Source organism: Tasmannia lanceolata, unplaced genomic scaffold (assembly GCF_043159265.1).
Source record: "Tasmannia lanceolata isolate RefF3 unplaced genomic scaffold, GAP_Taslan_0.1 ptg000003l, whole genome shotgun sequence".
Classification (NCBI taxonomy): Eukaryota; Viridiplantae; Streptophyta; class Magnoliopsida; order Canellales; family Winteraceae; genus Tasmannia; species Tasmannia lanceolata.
In genome coordinates, this window is record NW_027518680.1 from 38,898,995 (window position 1) to 38,916,861 (window position 17,867).

The 17,867-nt window shown below is 41.0% G+C and overlaps 1 protein-coding gene across 3 annotated transcripts; it reads right to left on the bottom strand.

Annotated features, from left to right (window-relative positions):
* Positions 1–684: 684 nt before the first annotated feature.
* On the bottom strand, positions 685–10,074 carry LOC143862259 (uncharacterized). 3 transcript variants are annotated; one of them, XM_077373273.1, is made up of 10 exons: positions 9,940–10,074; positions 9,298–9,458; positions 8,909–9,067; positions 2,670–3,193; positions 2,392–2,577; positions 2,216–2,308; positions 2,033–2,134; positions 1,630–1,938; positions 1,148–1,546; positions 685–1,042 (listed from the first exon to the last, which is right to left on the bottom strand). In XM_077373273.1, exons 4-8 carry the CDS (start codon positions 2,955–2,957, stop codon positions 1,693–1,695), a joined length of 915 nt encoding a protein of 304 aa, XP_077229388.1. In that variant the 5' UTR covers positions 2,958–3,193; positions 8,909–9,067; positions 9,298–9,458; positions 9,940–10,074; the 3' UTR covers positions 685–1,042; positions 1,148–1,546; positions 1,630–1,692. The 3 variants fall into 3 exon arrangements, with proteins under 3 accessions (XP_077229388.1, XP_077229395.1, XP_077229384.1); XM_077373280.1 differs by lacking the exon at positions 8,909–9,067; XM_077373269.1 differs by lacking the exons at positions 8,909–9,067; positions 9,298–9,458; positions 9,940–10,074 and adding an exon at positions 5,390–5,790.
* Between the last annotated feature and the right edge of the window lie 7,793 nt (positions 10,075–17,867).

The window sequence follows — 17,867 nt, forward strand, 5'->3', positions numbered from 1 at the left end:
GATCATGATTTACCCTGTGATCTCTTATCATATGGTTATTCCGGTGTCTTAGGTCCATGTTTGTGAGTTTTTCTGATCTATTATCATCAGGCGGAGTTTTGTTCCTTCTTTCAGTCTTGGGTCTGGCTGATGGTTATGTTCACCACCTTTCATGGCCATGGTCCAATCCTTGATTCCTTATTGTCCTGATCGGTCTTTGTGCTAACCTGTTAGACCAGGGTCTGTCTGTCAATAGAATTTTCTGGCCTAACTATCAGCTACATAGTTTCATCCTCCAGTCTTCAAAATGGTTAATCATTTTCCCTGGTCTTTATCCTGATCATGGTTTATGTTTTGTCTCCTGGGTGTACAGTGGTGTTGTTCCTTTGTACACGTATTACTCGCTGAGTTGATGTACAGTTTTGCCATCTTCTTGTACATACCCTATTTGTCAAGTCGGTCGTTCAGATCAAGACCCCTTTTGTAGTAGGTATTCTAGGTCTGATTCGTCCTATTTGCCTTCCTTCGATGAGGTCGATAGTATTTCTTTTACCATTGTTGGGACTATAATCTATCGTTTTGTCTTCAGATTGTACAAATCTCTTCTGTATATTCAGTTTTGTCAATTGGTTAGGTTAGAACCCTCTTTTCCAGTGAGGGATTCCTGGTTTAATCAATGGTTAGGGATGGATTAAAATCTCCAAATGTAAGTATAATAAAACAATATAGCATTTCTTTCTAGTCATCAAAGATCCATGTTTCATTTCTGAACCAAACAGGAAATACAAGTTCATGTACAGGCTCAAAAGCATATCTTCCCAAACGAATAGAAAGGTATAATTTTACAAAAAATAGACAGAGTGTTTAATGGAAAGGATCACCATCACCACCTCCCCCACCATCAGCATTACCATCACCATCCCCATCACCAAACATATACAAAAACCAAAAAGGTTCTACGACAATAAGATGAGGAAGTGTAATACAATGGATCAAAAAAACTAATTAAGAGCAAGGGAAGCCACAAACATAAGGCGGCTCAAAGAATCCATCCCGGTCTTACCTGAAAACAAATGAAACGCAAAAGTATGGACAAAAATTAGTATACTTGTGAATAAAAATATCATCAACCACCAATAAATTCATGCCTTATATATCATTTACTTACTAGGTGGGATGGCCAAGAGATTGGTGCTCCTACCGCGTCTCCCATACATGTGAAGAATTCAGACGGTCTTACTAGAGCCTCGTCCGGAAGCACTGCGACCGATATCTGGACCTCGGTGAAAAACTCCCCTAATGGCTCATCATCAACTACATGTAATGGATCGACGCTCCTACGAACGCCACGTGCAACTCTGACCCCCGCACGTCGAATGCTCATTAATGTAACGTTAGAAAAAGCCAAATAATCAGAAAAAAATCATATATTATTTAATGAGGACAGTTTTTGCCATATGATATAGATTAAAAGTCACTAAATTTATTCCGGTCTTACCAGAATCTCATCTCCCTGACTGCTAGTGGGGGGTACATGCTGGTGCAGAGGAGTAAGATCGTCAGATGCCTAAGAAAAAAAAACAACATAGATATGTGAAGGAACGATTGAACAAGTAGGTCTATTAAATGAAAAATAAATTATATACATACATTGCTACTTTCAACGCCCTGAAAATGAGAAAGTAGCGTTGCTATCTGTCGCTCCATTTTAGACTACCTCGCACTCATACGCGTCACCTCATCGTTCAGTTGTTCATTGGCCCGCTCAAGTGATGCAGCCTTCTCCTGCCACATCCCACCACCTGATGGCGAGCCAAACAACCTAGACGGCGTAGGACCAGGTCCCAGCATGCGCACCCTGCCTCGTTTCTCTGCGCCAAAGACCCGCCCTAAGTCATCATCTGGGGCAATTGAGGACCTAGACTCGAGATGCTGAGTCTGGATATCCTTTATTTGTGCCTGCAATAAAGAGAAGGTGAAATAATCAAGTTTTATACAAATTGTAATATCAAGAGTAATATAGTAGATTAACTTCGAATGTTACAAAACTTACTATAATAGCTTTGCAGGTATCATCGTAAGGCGTTTTGTCTTTCTTTTGGTGGGTACGTATGAAGATATCTCCACGGCTTTGAGGCCTACCATTCTTGACGGTCTGTGCTCATAGAAAAATATCATTGTTTGTAAGTATCGAAGAGCTGACAAGTAAATCAATTAAAGTCATTATTGAAATTACCTCCTCTTTCCAATACACTGCAATGCTTTTTGTCCCACCGGTGTGTTTTATCATTTGTAAGGCGCGGTTCGCTTTGTTTTGAATGCAAAGGTCCTAAATCATGCCATCCAAAAAATATTCAATTTCATTCTTTTGTACGTAGAAGAACCCAAAATGTATTTAACATTCAATCTTACCTTCGATGCTCGTGTACTCCAGTGGTCACAAAGAAATCGGTAGTGCGACTCAGTAATTCTATCTAGTGGCGGTGGAAGATCCTCGTCAAAATAGTTTGTCTTCAGGGTACACCTCCATTCCCGCCACTTCCTTCCAATGTTTGCAATAAGCCAACCCTTATGGCTATCACCAAAAGCCCATTTTTCCTACATTACATGTAAAAAAAAGACCGGAATATAATATAATTGGCAATTTGATGATGAAGAAACAAAGACAAATGTCTGTCATTTCAATATACCATAACAATATCCCATGCGTCATCTTTATTTTGCTTCGGCATCTTCCTCCAGTCAAGATAAGTAAGTGGCAATTTATCACCCATTCTCACTACAGACCCGAGGAAATTCGCCAATTTGCAAGCTTTTGGACACTCGGGCTGCCCAAACTCATTAAATTCCACAATTTTTTTCTCTTTAGAACCCCATGTATCTTTGCAATATGTGGCCCCTCGAGTCCTCTTCGATGAGGAGGGGATGAAATGGGAAGACATGGAGATCCTGTGAAGGTGGGATAAGCTCGTGTGCATCTAAATGTGGGCTCATCTCCTGTATCTCTGAATGTGTGATCGGCTCTTGCCACTCTGAAGGTGGGGGTGTCTCATCTTCCATGTAAGATGGGAGCATCTCAACTGCCATGCAAGGTGCGTGAGGCTCTATCCTCTGGGCGGGGGGGTGTATATGTCTCCTCATAGAGGGTGGCTGTGAGTCATGGGAGGTGGGCATATTCTTCCTCTTTGCCATGACTGAATGATAAAGATATGACCTGTAATATAAAAAAGGGAGATCTACATCAGTGTTTAATAAAACATATGCACTTAGCTGCATGTTAAAAAAGTGAATGGGTCCCACATGCATCCAAATGTTGTTTCAGACATGAGTAACTCAATTGAGGATGATAATTTTTTCTTCCCAGAAATGATGTTACGCAAAGAAAATAAAGAATGAAACCCATCTAAAAGATATTAGAAAGGGGGAGGAAGTTAGCATATTCACATGACTGTGTTATATTTTAGTTGTAAAGAAAATTAGTATTAGTACTTGAGCAGTTGAGCCTATTCGTATTTGTCTATGATCATTTTTTCTATTTGGGGCTGTGATTCATCATATTTCGCATATTAGGCAATCTACCCTAGTATGAGATTAATGGAGTTATTTTGCCTCTTTCCACATTAGATGTTATTCAAGATTTGACATGCCTAGGCAGAGCCATTAAAGTAACAATTGAAAATAGAACTCACTTTTGAAAGAGGTTTTGGATTGCGAAAAGTTTTATGATCAACTCGTGCTTCATGTGCTTACCAAGGAAAAACAAGCGGAGAGATTTGCAATGATGAAGCAGGGAGAGAGTTAAAAGGGCCACTGAGAGCTTGAAAAAGATAAAAGCACACAGGCATTATGATTGGTTTTGACACAGGCTTTTGAAACTGAGGGCCACTTTAGATCTGACCAAATTGGTCCTTATCTGCAAATATGATTATTTTAAGCTAATCTTATTTACCAATTGGACATTAATGCCTAGCAAGCCATTAACAAAGATCGATTCATAAGTATAATAAGTAACATTAGCATTCAAGATTGTATCCAAACAAGATTATATGCATATTAAATTATATGCAAATAATTTTTAGGGGCATCAAAAGATGCCTAAGTTCATGGAGGTGTTAGTGCTTCCAAAAGGTTGGTAGTGGAGGTCATATAATGTACTTTTGAATTAAGTAGATACTAATCTCAGAGACAGCAGAAAAGGTAGTGATGTACTTGTATGTTGGTACAGAATAGTACATGCTGTGTAAAACAACTTAGAATCCTAAAGGTGCATCAAAAAGAACTTCCATTAGATTAGCTTTAAAAAGTTTTCTGTGTGCGAAAGTACAAATAGCGTAACCAATTTTTGTCTCTACCTCCTAATGAAATATTTCTTCTTCAACTGAGCTGTATGCCCCATTAACATCCTATGACCATTAATCAAAGGGAAATAGAAAACAATTTCAAATGTCAGTTACGACTGAGGTTCTGCCATGATGCAATCAAAAGTAATATTTAAAAGATACATATAGAGTATCTTGCACAACAACACAAAGAAGCTGATATTAGAATCATACAAGTCATCATGCTCCAAACCTATGGCAGCACAGAACCTTGCCATGCTGATGTAACAAGTAAACAATCAACTACTTGTCTTTGACCTGCAACTAGTTGATGTAAATTCCATCCTAGAAGCAACCAAGTGCAAATACAGATGAAACTTTCGACGCATCATACCAGACAGTTGCCACCTTCCAATTATAAATGGGAAATGGAAAAAAAATGAAATAGACACTGCAAAAAATGGTAAAAAAACAAACAACTCATATTCAACAAACCAAAAACCTAAAAAAAACAATCAAAACAAGCTTGGAGACCGTTGCAGATTAAAAACCCATCAGCCAAGTTTACAAAAATCCTTAAAACTGGAAACCCCAAAATTTAAAAGCAAATTACTCAAACCAAATAATGCAAATTCAAGCATCCAAGAAATATGGAGCCTGAATTCAATAACCTAAACACCTACAAATCCAAAATTCAAAACACATAACCAATAACCAAGAACCCAAATTAAATAATCAAACTAAATCAAACAAGTAATAGCAGAACAACTTTTACAGATGACATTCAACATATACTTCCACATTCCATTAAAATAAGTCCACTCACAGGAAAAAAAAATTAAGGCAAAGGCTTGGATTTGCTACCCACGAAAACCCTAGGTCCGATACATACATAGTCCACGAAAACCCCAAAATAAAATCTCATGAAAACCCAAAAATACATAATCATATTACCATGAAAAGACCCCCAAAAATCCATGAAAAAAGCCCCAAATATCAAACTGAATCCTCCATGAAATTAGTCTATTTATAAAGAAGTGTGTGTGTGTGTGTGTGAGAGAGAGAGAGAGAGAGAGAGAGAGAGAGGGTACCGTTTTTACGTAGAGACCTCCAAAACCCTCCCAAAAAATGAGATCTGAGAGATGATGGAGGCTGAGACAATGGAGCTCCTCCTTGATGAATCCTCCCTGTTTTTGTTCTTCAAAACGACCATTAATCGAAACCCAAACCCATTCTTATTCTTCCTCTTCAGAAAAGAAACCCTACCTTGAAACCAGTGGCGACGGCGGTTGAGTTTCTCGGCGGCGACGGCAAGAGAAAGGAAGAAGGAAACCCTAGCTTTTGTTCGCGCCAGAGAGGAGAGAGCGAAATAAGGTTTTCCCGCGCGCGAGGGTTTCCTTATCTTTGGGCGCGAGTAGTTAGTCGTGCGGAAAAATCCTTCACCGTCGCTCCTTCGGTGAACGTCGGTGTATGTACTATTATTAGGGACGTTCAACATCGGTGAATGCCCTTTTTCTTGTAGTGGGTACAAAATCAAGAGAAGTTGTCGAGGAGGTAGTTAATCTATCTCCTGACTCAACAAACTTGAGAGAGGATGGAGATGAAGTTGGTTCAATAGGAATGTCAGGAATGAGGGATGTAGATTCAGGAGGGACAAGTGGTACTGATGTGTGCTCTCTTTGGGTTGAATCAGGTTCACTCTCAACGTGTTAAATTATAGAGATCTCATTAAACTTTGATTGCTTTACAAAGAGAATCAATGGTGCTTATATAGAGCACTTACATGATGAAGATAGAAAGAAGATCGTGGTAAACATGGAAAGAGATAATACTAGAATATTCTAATTTAATCTAGTTACTAATTTAATTAAGCGACCTATTCTAGCTACCTTTCATGTTCAACCCACTTGCCTAATCCCATTCAACCCACTTGCCTAATCTACACCAAGATAATCCAACGGTCTGATCTGACAAATCTTAACACGTCCCCTCAAACGTATATTGATTGAAAATCTATATACGTTTGCATACAATGAAAATTCTCAAATTGATTACAATAAAAATTCCCAAACAATTACAATAAAAACACCCCCAACACACTCAAGCAGAATATTGCTGATTCTTCTAGTGTAATACACACCAAGTTGATGACGAAGGTCCATTAACGCTGACTGATGCTTCCTGCCGATGTCCATAGAATTCCGGTTGTCGAAATGAAGTCGCTCGCAAGACGAGCAACGAAGATAGACTCTCAAGGCCTTGATGGGCGAGCCTACATGAAATGGGTAACCATGGACCAGCGAGAATGAGCCTAATGGGCAAGAAAACTATCTCAGGCACGCACTACAAGGGGCCAAGGATTGTACCCTAAAGGACCGAAGTACCTCAACTGAGTGGAGTAGTTATTCCAGGCACGCACCCCAAATAGAGGTACCTCAACTGAAATATTCAAATTGAAAGAAATGAAAAGCAAGGAAAAAATTGAAGGAGAGCGACAACAAGTGGCTGAAGGACAACAATTATTGGCAAACATCAAAGGTCAAACAAAACTTAGGATAGTGTGGACAAAAGGGGGCTGCAAATATCAATTTTTGGGAAAGTATGTTGAATAAAATGAAAAAGGGGTGTTCCAAGGAGAATGGGGGCCACCAAATATAAGGGATAAAAATAGAGAAATCGAACTAAAATGTAACCAAACCAAAAAAGAAAGGGTGACCATAGCAATTTTTTTTGGGTAGTCATAAAAAAGGGAAGATGCAAACATGAAATGGTCCAAATGGATATAGGCTGTCACTATCAATATAAAAGGATGGGTATTTTCCTAAAACCAAAAGAAAGGGTGTTCTCCTTTATGAGTCATAATACCAAAGCCTGAGGAAGTGACAGGTGGTATTAAAGGTTTTGTGAATCTGCCATTTTTTGCTTGCTTCTGACATGCAGCTTGGGATTTTTCCATGTCTCTGTGTTCTTGAAGAAGAAGAAAAATCCGCAGCATGAAATGTCCATAAACCTAGCCAAAGAGAGAAGAACAGAGCCGATGGCCATTGGAGGCGACGATGAAGAAGCTTCGGCAGCCAAAGAGAGAAACAAATAGGAAATTGACACGATAAAGGAAGGGGAAGCGTAAAACCTTATGAACCCTAATAGTGGCTTGTGATGGAAGAGCAATAGGTTTCTTCTTCTTCTTTTTTTCTTTTAGTTGCAGGCCCGGCGGATGGCTAGATCAGCCGTCCACCGGAGAACGAACCTCCTTGAGTTGTGCTCAGGACCACGTTGGATCGTAGTGCTCTGATACCATGTTAAATTATAGAGATCTCAGTAAATTTTGATTGCTTTACAAAGAGAATCAATCGTGCTTATATAGAGCACTTACATGATGAAGATAGAAAGAAGATCGTGGTAAACATGGAAAGAGATAATACTAGAATATTCTAATTTAATCTAGTTACTAATTTAATTAAGCGACCTATTCCAGCTACCTTTCCTATTCAACCCACTTGCCTAATCCCATTCAACCCACTTGCCTAATCTACACCAAGATAATCCAACGGTCTGATCTGACAAATCTTAACACAACGAGCCCAGCTAGATCATTTGTCTCCAAAGTAGAAGATGATTCATTTGTCTCTAAAGTAGGTGGTGATTCATTTGTCTCCAAAGTAGGGGGTGTCACCAAGGGCATAGCTAGATCACTCTGATCTTCATCATCACAAGGTGGTACCCAGTCATTGAAGATGGACAACTCTCCTTCCACTTGTTCTGCATAAGATGAGTTAGCAGACATAGTATATGGAAACATATTTTCATTAAACATCACATGTCTCGAAATATAGACTCGACCGGTGGAGGAATGAAGACATTGATACCCCTAATGTTTGTCATATAGCCAAGGAAAGCACAAGGCAATGATCTGGGCTCAAATTTGTTGGTGGTGTAATTCCGAAGATATGGGAAGCATCTGGAATCAAATACTCTCAAGATTGAGTAATCAGGTTGTATTCGAAATAAGATGTTGTAGGGACACTTCATGTTCAATGTAGGCGATGGCAAACGGTTTATTAAGAAAACTGCAGTAGAAAATGATTCAACCCAAAACCATTTAGGAATTGTGGCCTGATATATCATAGCCAATCCAAGTTCAACAATATGTCAATTCTTTCTTTCAGCTACACTATTTTGTTCAGGTGTGCCAGGGCAAGAAGATTGATGAACTATCCCACATTCAGCCAAGTGGTTGAGGAATTCCTTAGAAGAGAACTCTCCCCCACCATCTGATTGAAAATTTTTAATTTTCTTGCCTAGTTGTCTTTCAACCATCTTCTGAAAGATTACAAAGCATATGAAAAATTCTGATTTTCGTTTCAAAGGATAGAGCCATCTATAACGGGAATAGTCATCAACAAACAATTCATAATATGGAAAATTTTGAATTGAACTAACCGGAGCTTGTTCCCAAAGATCACAATGCACCTTTGTAAGGGTTCAGTAGAGTGATTATTAGAGGCAAAGAAAGGAAGTTTAACATTCTTACTGATTTGACAACTAGTGCATAAATCCAATGATTTTCTAGTAACATAAATAAAACCATTATTCTTAAGAAAATTTAGTACTCTGTCCTGTGGATGACCCAATCTCCTGTGCCATATGTCTTCGGCTGCGGTACGAAAGCGCTTTGAAAAATGTGCCTCTACTTTTGTGCCATCCAATGCGTACAATCCACCTCATCTACTCCCCGATGCCAATATCTGTTTTGTCCTTTGCTCCTTTATCTTGAAACCAGATTCATCAAATTCAAATCAGCAAGGATAGTCAGTGGTAGGTTGAGATACGGAAATTAGATTTTTCTTAATATTTGGAACCATTAAAACATCTCGCAAGGGAATTGTAGTATTATCACCGACTATTTTTCCTTGACCAATATGAGAGATATGCATTTGATTGCCATTACCTACCACGAAGGAATCCAAACCTTTATATAGGGTCAAGTTGGTGAGATTACCTGGATTCTCAGTCATATGGGAAGTTGCTCCAGTATCAGGGAACCATTCATTGTCTTGCGAGTCTGAAATCTGCATTGCAGCTAAGGCTTTCAGAATTTTTTCTGATTGGTAGCTATTATCCCATCGTTTCCATCAATCTAGAGCTTCATGGCCATTCTTCCTGCAAATCTGGCATTTAACAAGACTGCCTCGATTTTGAAATTGATCATCTTGCTGAGAATTAAACGTTTGAAATTGGCCACCTTGATTAGGTCGGGCATGATTTTGATTTTCACGGTGAGGTGGATTTCCAGTTTGGGGAAATCCCTTGACTTTGCATTTGAAGGACTGGTATCCTCTCCTCTTATTATTATTGTTTCCTCCGTAAGGAGAGCGCTGGCCATAGAAGGCCATTGAAGGGTTCAATGCTTCTCCCATATATTCCTTATTACGTAGTTCATGGCTTTGTAATAAGGGTACTACATCGGAGTAAGTTGGAACTGGAGGTTTAAGCATCACCATGGTGAATGATTCATATTCTGGCCCAAGTACATGCAACATAGTATATACTTTATTTGTATCAGGAACAGGCTTTCCTATTGCATTTAATTCACCATAGGTCGTTTTGAATTTAAGCAAGTAATCAGATAAGGATAACGTACCCTTAGGAAGTTTCAACTCCTGCAAGAGCTCAAACTCTGTTGCGTGTGAGTCTTGAGCGAAGGCGTTTTCAAGGGCCTGCCACACATCTCTAGCGGTAGTCAAGCCTATTGCCAACCCGAGAACTTCCTCTGAGAGTGTTCCGGTGATCCACGCCATGAGTAACCATCTTTAGATGGTAATTTGCCATCTTTAGAGGGGTGATTTTGGAAATCTGGTATTACTTAAGGTGTAAGCATCCCTTGGCAACCCTTGGATCAAATCAAAGGGTGAGGATCATTTAGAGAAAGCAGAATTTTCGCCCCATTTTCTACCTAAGGCACCCCCTGGTAGTATAAAAAGAGCAGTCGAATTACACTAGGTGGTGGCTGTCCATGGAAGACGGGGGGGGAGGAAAAATTCGCCATTTCCCTCTATACATATTGAACTAGGGTTTCTCGAAAAAAAAAAAAAAAAGGGAGCCTCATTTTTTGCAAGAGAAAAATCGAAACAGAGAGAGGGAGGAGAAAGAAGAGCCGCTGGCCATCCACCTTTTCCGGCAACCCACCACCATTGCTAGCCACCTTCTCCATCATTAAACCCAAAACCCATTTGGATACCCTCCCATTTTCAGCCATCACCTTCCTCAAACCCTCCCCACCATTACTCCTCTGCCATTTTTCTTTCCAAACCCACCTCCATTAATCAAGCCATCACCTTCACTACCATCACTCTCCTCCCTTTCCGGCCCTACCACCATCACCACCTCTCGAAACCCACTTCGATTTTCATCTTCTCTGCCATTAAAGCCCAATCAGCCCAAACCCATTCCGAAAAACCCAAAAATCCCCCACCATCTCTGCCGTTTCCCCTCAAAAACCCATTATCTCAAACCCATATCCACCGAACCCACCTTCTTCTCCGGGAAGCTTGCCGGAATCTAGCAAGCCTATTCCACCTCCGTCTACCACCTCCACCTTCATCTCCATCTCTCTGCAAACCATCCAAACCCTCTTCATTTCATTTTTACCCCAACTCCGGCCAACCCGAACCAGCTCCGACCCCATCTCCAACCGACTCCACCATTAACGCCACCTCCATTCCCACCTTGAATCCAACCCAAACCCCCATTAAGACCCAATCAGCCCAAACCCATTTCATTTTCATCTTCATCTCCTTCCCACCCCTTTTTCTGCAAACCCATTTTAAAACCCATCTACCACCATCTCCACCTCACCACTATTTAAAGTTCCAAACCCTTTTTCCATCTTAAAAAAAAAGAAAAAAAAAAGAAACCAGAGGGTCTCTGTTTTCGTGAGAGAAAAGAGGAGGGAGAGGTGAGACTTACAGAGATAGAGGGAAGGAGAGATAGGTGGGGTTTCAACCATTTCTCCACCAGGCCTATGCCATTTTCTCCGGCCAAATCTTCATTGCCGAGGAGCTTCTCCGGCCAGCCTCCCTCCACCGACCATCTTCTTCCTCTACTAACCCACCGTTAAAACCCCATTCTCGCCACCCCATTGCTTTTCCCAACTACCTTTAAAATCCATTTTCTTCCCCTCTTGATTTCCACCCAAATCAGCCACCCCTACTTCCCTCTGCAACCAGACCTTCCCTGTTTCCACTCCTCTTCCACATCCGTCTCCATCACCAATAAACAGAGAGAGCTGAGAGAGAAATGAAATTGGGGTTTTGATTTCCTTCATCAAAGTAGAGAGAGGGAGATCCAAGAGTAGCGAGGGATCGAGAGATCTGAGAGGAAGGCTTCGAGAGTCGAGGAAAGAAGGATTCAATTGTTGTTTTCGAGCTCTCTTCCCTGGGGTAATCATCTCAGAGAGGTTTTAATATAAGGTAATTTTAACTCAACTCATTCCTGATAATTTTTCCTTATGCGCTCTGTGTGAATTTCTGCATTGAGCTACATTTTGTGGATGTGTTTTGATCCTCACTTGATTTCAATTTTAGTCATGAATGCAGTCTTGTTGGTATTTGATCGTAAAATGATTGAGAAATTAGTGTTAGCAATTCGATTTGTTGACCCTATAGGTTTGTAAGTTGATTTTGGCTTCATACTCTGTCGTTGCAAGTTGATTGAGCAATACCCTATGCTTGTAGAGCTGATCTTAAGGGCTTTGAGATTTCTTACAAATTTATTTGGTAATGTCCAGTGTTCACAAGTTGATTTCAGTTTTGATGCCTTTTGGCCTATATTTGATTAGTATCCTTGATATTTTGATTTTAAAAAAAATAATAAAAAAAATAAGATAAGCTAGTGTAATTGTAAGACTGTAATTTTGGAGGTATCATTTCCATGGACTGATTGCAGGGGATTGATATCCATGCCACTACATTTTGGTAATGGCACTACGGTGTGGTTTCCCATTCGTGCAATTGATTTTCATGCCTGTTTATTCATGTTGCAAATATCAACCCCATGTTTTAAGATATTATCAGTACTATGCTTTAATAGTTCACAAACTAATCTTGTCTGTTAGTAATGTCCATTAAGCGGAAAATTCCTAATAGGTCGAATGAGTAGACAGATGTTGGAGATGTTCAATCTATCTCGTTCCATTCATTTCTTGTATGTTGCGAGTGGCAATTCTAACACCCTTTGTATATAGGACCAAGCATCTAATAGTTCATCCCAACCCAGCAGTTGATATCATTGTCGGGACGTCTATATGGTTCGCATTTTGTCGTATTCTTTCCCTTTAAAGAATGTGTATGGTATGAGTCCCGCAATTTCATTCATAATTTCACCCTATTTCTTGTTTCTTTCACCTTTTGGGATCTTTATAGGGTTCAGGGTTCCCTTTGTTTTCAGGCTCCCCTTCATTTCCAGATTTCCATAGGGCTCAGGCTATGACGGAATGCTTCTTGAGCCAACCCCTTCCCTTCCTGCCTTAGAGTCTTCGCAGGTTAAGGGATTTCCTCCTCTTTAGAGTCAGTCATAGAGAGTTTAGGGGTCTATCCTACCATCCTAGGGTTTGGGAGTCTGTCCTACCCTTGTAGAGGTTAGGATTCTGTCCTATCCCTTCATAAAGTTTAGGATTCTGTCCTATCCCTTCATAAAGTTTAGGATTCCGTCCTTCTATCTTTCAGAGTCAGTCTTCAGCATAGGAGTCAGTCCTTCAGTCTTTCAGGAGTTTGTCCTATCATCATAGGAGTTAGGATTCGGTCCATCGTCTCATCAAGTCATGTGATTTATATCCGCTCTTGCAAGGTATAGGATGCTGTCCAACCCTTGCAGAGTCGTGATTCTATTTATTTCCCCCGCAAAGTATAGGATGATGTCCAACCTTTGCGGGTTATCTGGAGTCTATCCTACCCTTATGATGATAGGATTATGTCCTCTTATATCAAAAACACTTGAAAAGCATCTAAAAACCAAAAATCTCAAAAATTTTGAGTCATTAAGTGTAGCTAGGAAAATCTGGTCCGAACTACGGATGGCTTGATCCCTAGCTGAGGGGTACGTAGGCAGTTCAGGCTTGCAGCTGGCATCCTGAGTTCAGTCACAACTTTCACAACTTCAAAAACTTCCATAAGCTTCAAAACCTTTCAAATCTTCCCAAAATACAAAAATTCATCAAAATAACCTTGCAAACCATTTTTAAAAGATCTTCCCACAGAGTTAGGAGTCTGTCCTAGGCGTTTGGAGTGTCTTAGAGTTAGGAGTCTATCCTGTTTGTGTTGATATGCTGAGTCTTGTGGTGTGAGTGTCCTCAGAGTTAGGAGGCCTCGGGTCGTGGTCGGCTAGACACTTAGTCGAACCGATGGCTAGACTAGAATGCGCTTAGATAGCCTATAGTTTTCCTTAGGACGCACAGCCTAGTCACACATAGGGTGTAGGGCCCACCTGCATTAGTTAGGGCATATAGAGAGTCCTAAAAATTACCATTCACTTGAACTTAAGTAATAGCAAGAAGCTTTAAAAACTAGTCGAGTCTAGGATAGCGGTCTTAGAGGGTTAGGCATTGTAGTTTAGCATAGGTCGACGAACTACGTTGACTCTGATTCTTCTCGAGGCCGGGATACGTAGTCCAGCCAGGATGGATGGCCATCTTGGTCCGAGTCAAGTATCGCATTAGAGTCTAGGGTTTGTCATATTGTATGTTTTGCTGTATTTTCTTACTTTCCTGTACAAATCTTATACCTTTAGTTGTAGTGTGCATGTGTTTGCCCATCGGAACTTAGACACCAATTAGGCATGACACTCATAACCTAGCTATTCTTAGGTGGCATGTCTTTCATTTTATTTTGTGTGTGCTTCTTATTCATCTCCGAGACATGCATGATTAGATAGACGTTATCTCGGGGATAGTCGTTCCCATTTTGCATGATTTTCGCCCAAAACTCTTCAAAGTTAATAATAAATGGCATAAGAGACCAGGTGCTTGCACTTGGGCGAATTGGGGGCGCCTAATCCCTTTCCCATTCGTCATCAGGCACAGACCTTTTGTATATCTGGTTATCTGTTGCGACAGAGCACAGCATTGGATCCAGGGCCTACTTCCTTGGATGGCGACTCTTTCTTTGTTTAAGGTACGCCTCGAATCCGGGCTAGTCCCCGAATCGAGAGGTATCTCACTTTTCATCGCCGCTCATGCTGTGAGGGCACTCTTTCGAGTGTTCCTTGGTGGAGCTCTCATTCACGTGGATCATCTAGAGACTTCCTGGGGGGCTCGTCCCCCCGCCTCTCTCGGATCGGGGTCCACAGGCTGGCGACTCTGCTGGGGATTTTCTTGAAACACTGCCCAACTCTGTAAAAATGCCATTTTAATTAATTTTGAAGAAATTTGGGTCAAAACCAAGTTAAATGGGAACTTTATTGTTAGAAATCCAGGGGCACCAAGTAGGTGCGTAAATAAAATGAGGGATGCACACACTGCACATCATACATTGTCATATTCTTTATTTCTTTCATTATTTTCATTCTTGGCCTCAGGGAATAGATATGACGTGTACCAGATGGGTAATTATGACCTTGAGGGAACTGTTGTATCTATTTCCAAGCTATGCACCAGAGCTGCAGCCGTAGACACCAGGTGTGCTGGTGTTCTACAGCAGCCGATGAGCAATGAACATACTCTGTATAATGCTGGGTGTGCTGGCATTATACATCAAGGGTATGGTCATAAGCATAGTACCCTGCAGAAATGCCTGGAACCTACTTTTATTTCATTATATTATGTATATATATTAGTTGCTCCCTTTAGAACCAAAATTAGGGAACCCTTGCTAGGACACTATATATATATGTACTCATATAGGACGAACATGTGCGACCAGCATATGTGAGCCTAGGATAGAAGTCAGCCTACCCACGTAGTGTAGAAGGGTAAGTCACACCGTGATCACCCGCCGCATTATCTAGTACACTCACAGACACTTTCGAGTCGAGATTTTCTTGGCTCCGCTAGATCAGGTCAGGGCTGGTGCCCCTGGTTAGGGTGTGTGTGTGTATATGTACGTGCATGTATTATATCTATTCTTAGATTAGGGCCTATCTCCTAGATTAGGTTTATCTATCTATCGCAGTCGTGCATTCCTTTAGACCTGATCCATGACCCTTAGTCTTGCTCGGTTGTCAGCTAGATCATGATTTACCCTATGATCTCTTATCATATGGTTTTTTCGGTGTCTTAGGTCCATGTTTGTGAGTTTTTCTGATCTATTATCATCAGGCGGAGTTTTGTTCCTTTGTACACGTATTACTCGCTGAGTCGATGTACAGTTTTGCCATCTTCTTGTACATACCCTATTTGTCAAGTCGGTCGTTCAGATCAAGACCCCTTTTGCAGTAGGTATTCCAGGTCTGATTCGTCCTATTTGCCTTCCTTCGATGAGGTCGATAGTATTTCTTTTACCATTGTTGGGACTATAATCTGTCGTTTTGTCTTCAGATTGTACAAATCTCTTCTGTATATTCAGTTTTGTCGATTGGTTAGGTTAGAACCCTCTTTTCCAGTGAGGGATTCCTGGTTTAATCAATCATTTGTACATTCTTTCAGAGTCACCTGATTAGTGGTCTATACTCGTCACCCTCATGACCCCGGTCTATTCATGTTGCGTACATAGATCCTTGCCAAATATGTATATTGGCAATTTCTTCAAGCAGCTACAAGACTTTGGGATCCTATTCTTCATGTTTTTCAATTTGGTCCCTTTGAAATCTGTCCTATATTCGAGGATTGGTGCGCCCTATTAGAACTCCCACTTGAGGGTGGATCCAACCTTCGAGTGTAGCGTCTCCTTGTTTCCTTTTCTGTAAGCTTTTCGAGAACAAAACTGTTGATGCTATGCCCTATTTCAAAGACACGTACGTGCAATTCGATGACCTCATTGAGCGTTTTTCTAAAAACGTTGACCCTGCCGATTTCCGTTTTCAAAGTTGCCGGCGCAGTGCCCTAATCTTTGGTGTCCTTGCACGTCACGTTATCCGTGAAGACTCCAGTATTGCCCCTGTGACCTTACTGAGTGTAGTCGACCAAATTAGAGAAGGAAAGAATCATGTCCCAATCATGTTAGCGGAAACCTTCTCTGGGCTGGATCTTATTGCTTGACGAGAGGTTAAGGATAATTTTCATGGGTGTGTCAAACTGCTTTATTTGTGGCTTTGTGAAAAACTCACCATCCTTCGGCCACAGAGCTCCCTTCAGTACACCCTCAAGGATCACCTTTCATGGCAACCAATGTCCAATAAACCCCAATTCATTGATGAGTGGCATAATTGGTTGCAACACGTGGAGAATGATCAATTTCACTGAGTGAGTCATTCATGCTTACACGTTATCACTATCACCTACCCGCATCCATTTGTGTATCTTATGGGTTTGGAAAAGTCAACCTTTTATGCTCCCACTCGTTTGCTTTGCCAGATCACGGGAAATCCATGTCCTCCAGGATTTGTAACCCCTTCTCCTTGCGAAAAGCTTACTCCCGATCTCATAAAGTCTATTGTAGCTGCTTGGGGAAACAAGGTTACCGATAAGAGATTTGCTCTATCATCTAAAGTCCAACGGAAGGAGTTACCAGAAGAGCCTGCGGGAAAGAGAGCTCGGATCATGGAACATTGAAGACCATTTCCATACAATTGCCATTTTGATTTCAAATTTCATTATGCTCACTGGGTTTCATTTACTTGTAATTAAAAGTGACATGTTTTATCAATCGTAACTGTTGTTTGACTTGTGATCAATGAAAATGTGTTCTATCTATTTCTCTAGTCTTGAAGTTGTGTGAAGTATTCCATCTCAACTATCAAATGTGCAATCTAACTTATTAACTTCCATTCAGGAGTCTTAACTCGCCACAATCGCTCCCAAGAGAGTCAATTCAAAGTCGGCCTGGTCCCGTCAGTCTTCAGATTCCAGGCTGAGTAGATATTCTTCTTCCCCAGAATCCTTTACTTCTCCTGCGCCGCTTCTCCTTGGTCTTCCAGAAATACTTTCACCAATTCAACTTGCATCTGAATTAATGGAAGAAACCGGAAACAACAGTCCTGATACGAATGAGATGATGAAGGCTATTCTTCTTCAGCTGAATGCCATGAAGGACGATATAGCCCTCTTGAAAAATGACCGCCATTCTACCTCTAAAGATCCCGCTCATCAGCAGCCCCCAGTTTTAGCTTTCGTCCCTCTTGTTTCTCCCAGGCCAGCTGTCTTGCCTGAATTCGAAGATTTTGACGAGGACCAGTACGCAGAAGAAAACTGTCTTCCTAACCCGGGAAATCCTGATAAAGCAAAGAAATTGGCTGACCAAATTGAGAAGCTGACCCGGGATATGGAAACCATGAAGTCCCAAGGTCCCAAAAAGCTGGATATGTCTGAATTCATGATAGCTCCAGGGGTCGTACTTCCGCCCAAGTTCAAAATGCCAGACTTCGACAAATACGACGGAATGGGGTGCCCTCGTAACCATCTCAAGTCTGTCCTTCCTCTTT

What these genes read in the sequence shown, in the direction of transcription:
- LOC143862259 (XM_077373280.1), bottom strand. Translation starts at nt 2,957, where the DNA reads ATGCACACGAGCTTATCCCACCTTCACAGGATCTCCATGTCTTCCCAT. An exon ending in GGAGTACACGAGCATCGAAG is followed by an intron (nt 2,309 to 2,391) that starts GTAAGATTGAAT and finishes GGCATGATTTAG; the next exon opens with GACCTTTGCATTCAAAACAA. An exon ending in ATACCTGCAAAGCTATTATA is followed by an intron (nt 1,939 to 2,032) that starts GTAAGTTTTGTA and finishes TCTTTATTGCAG; the next exon opens with GCACAAATAAAGGATATCCA.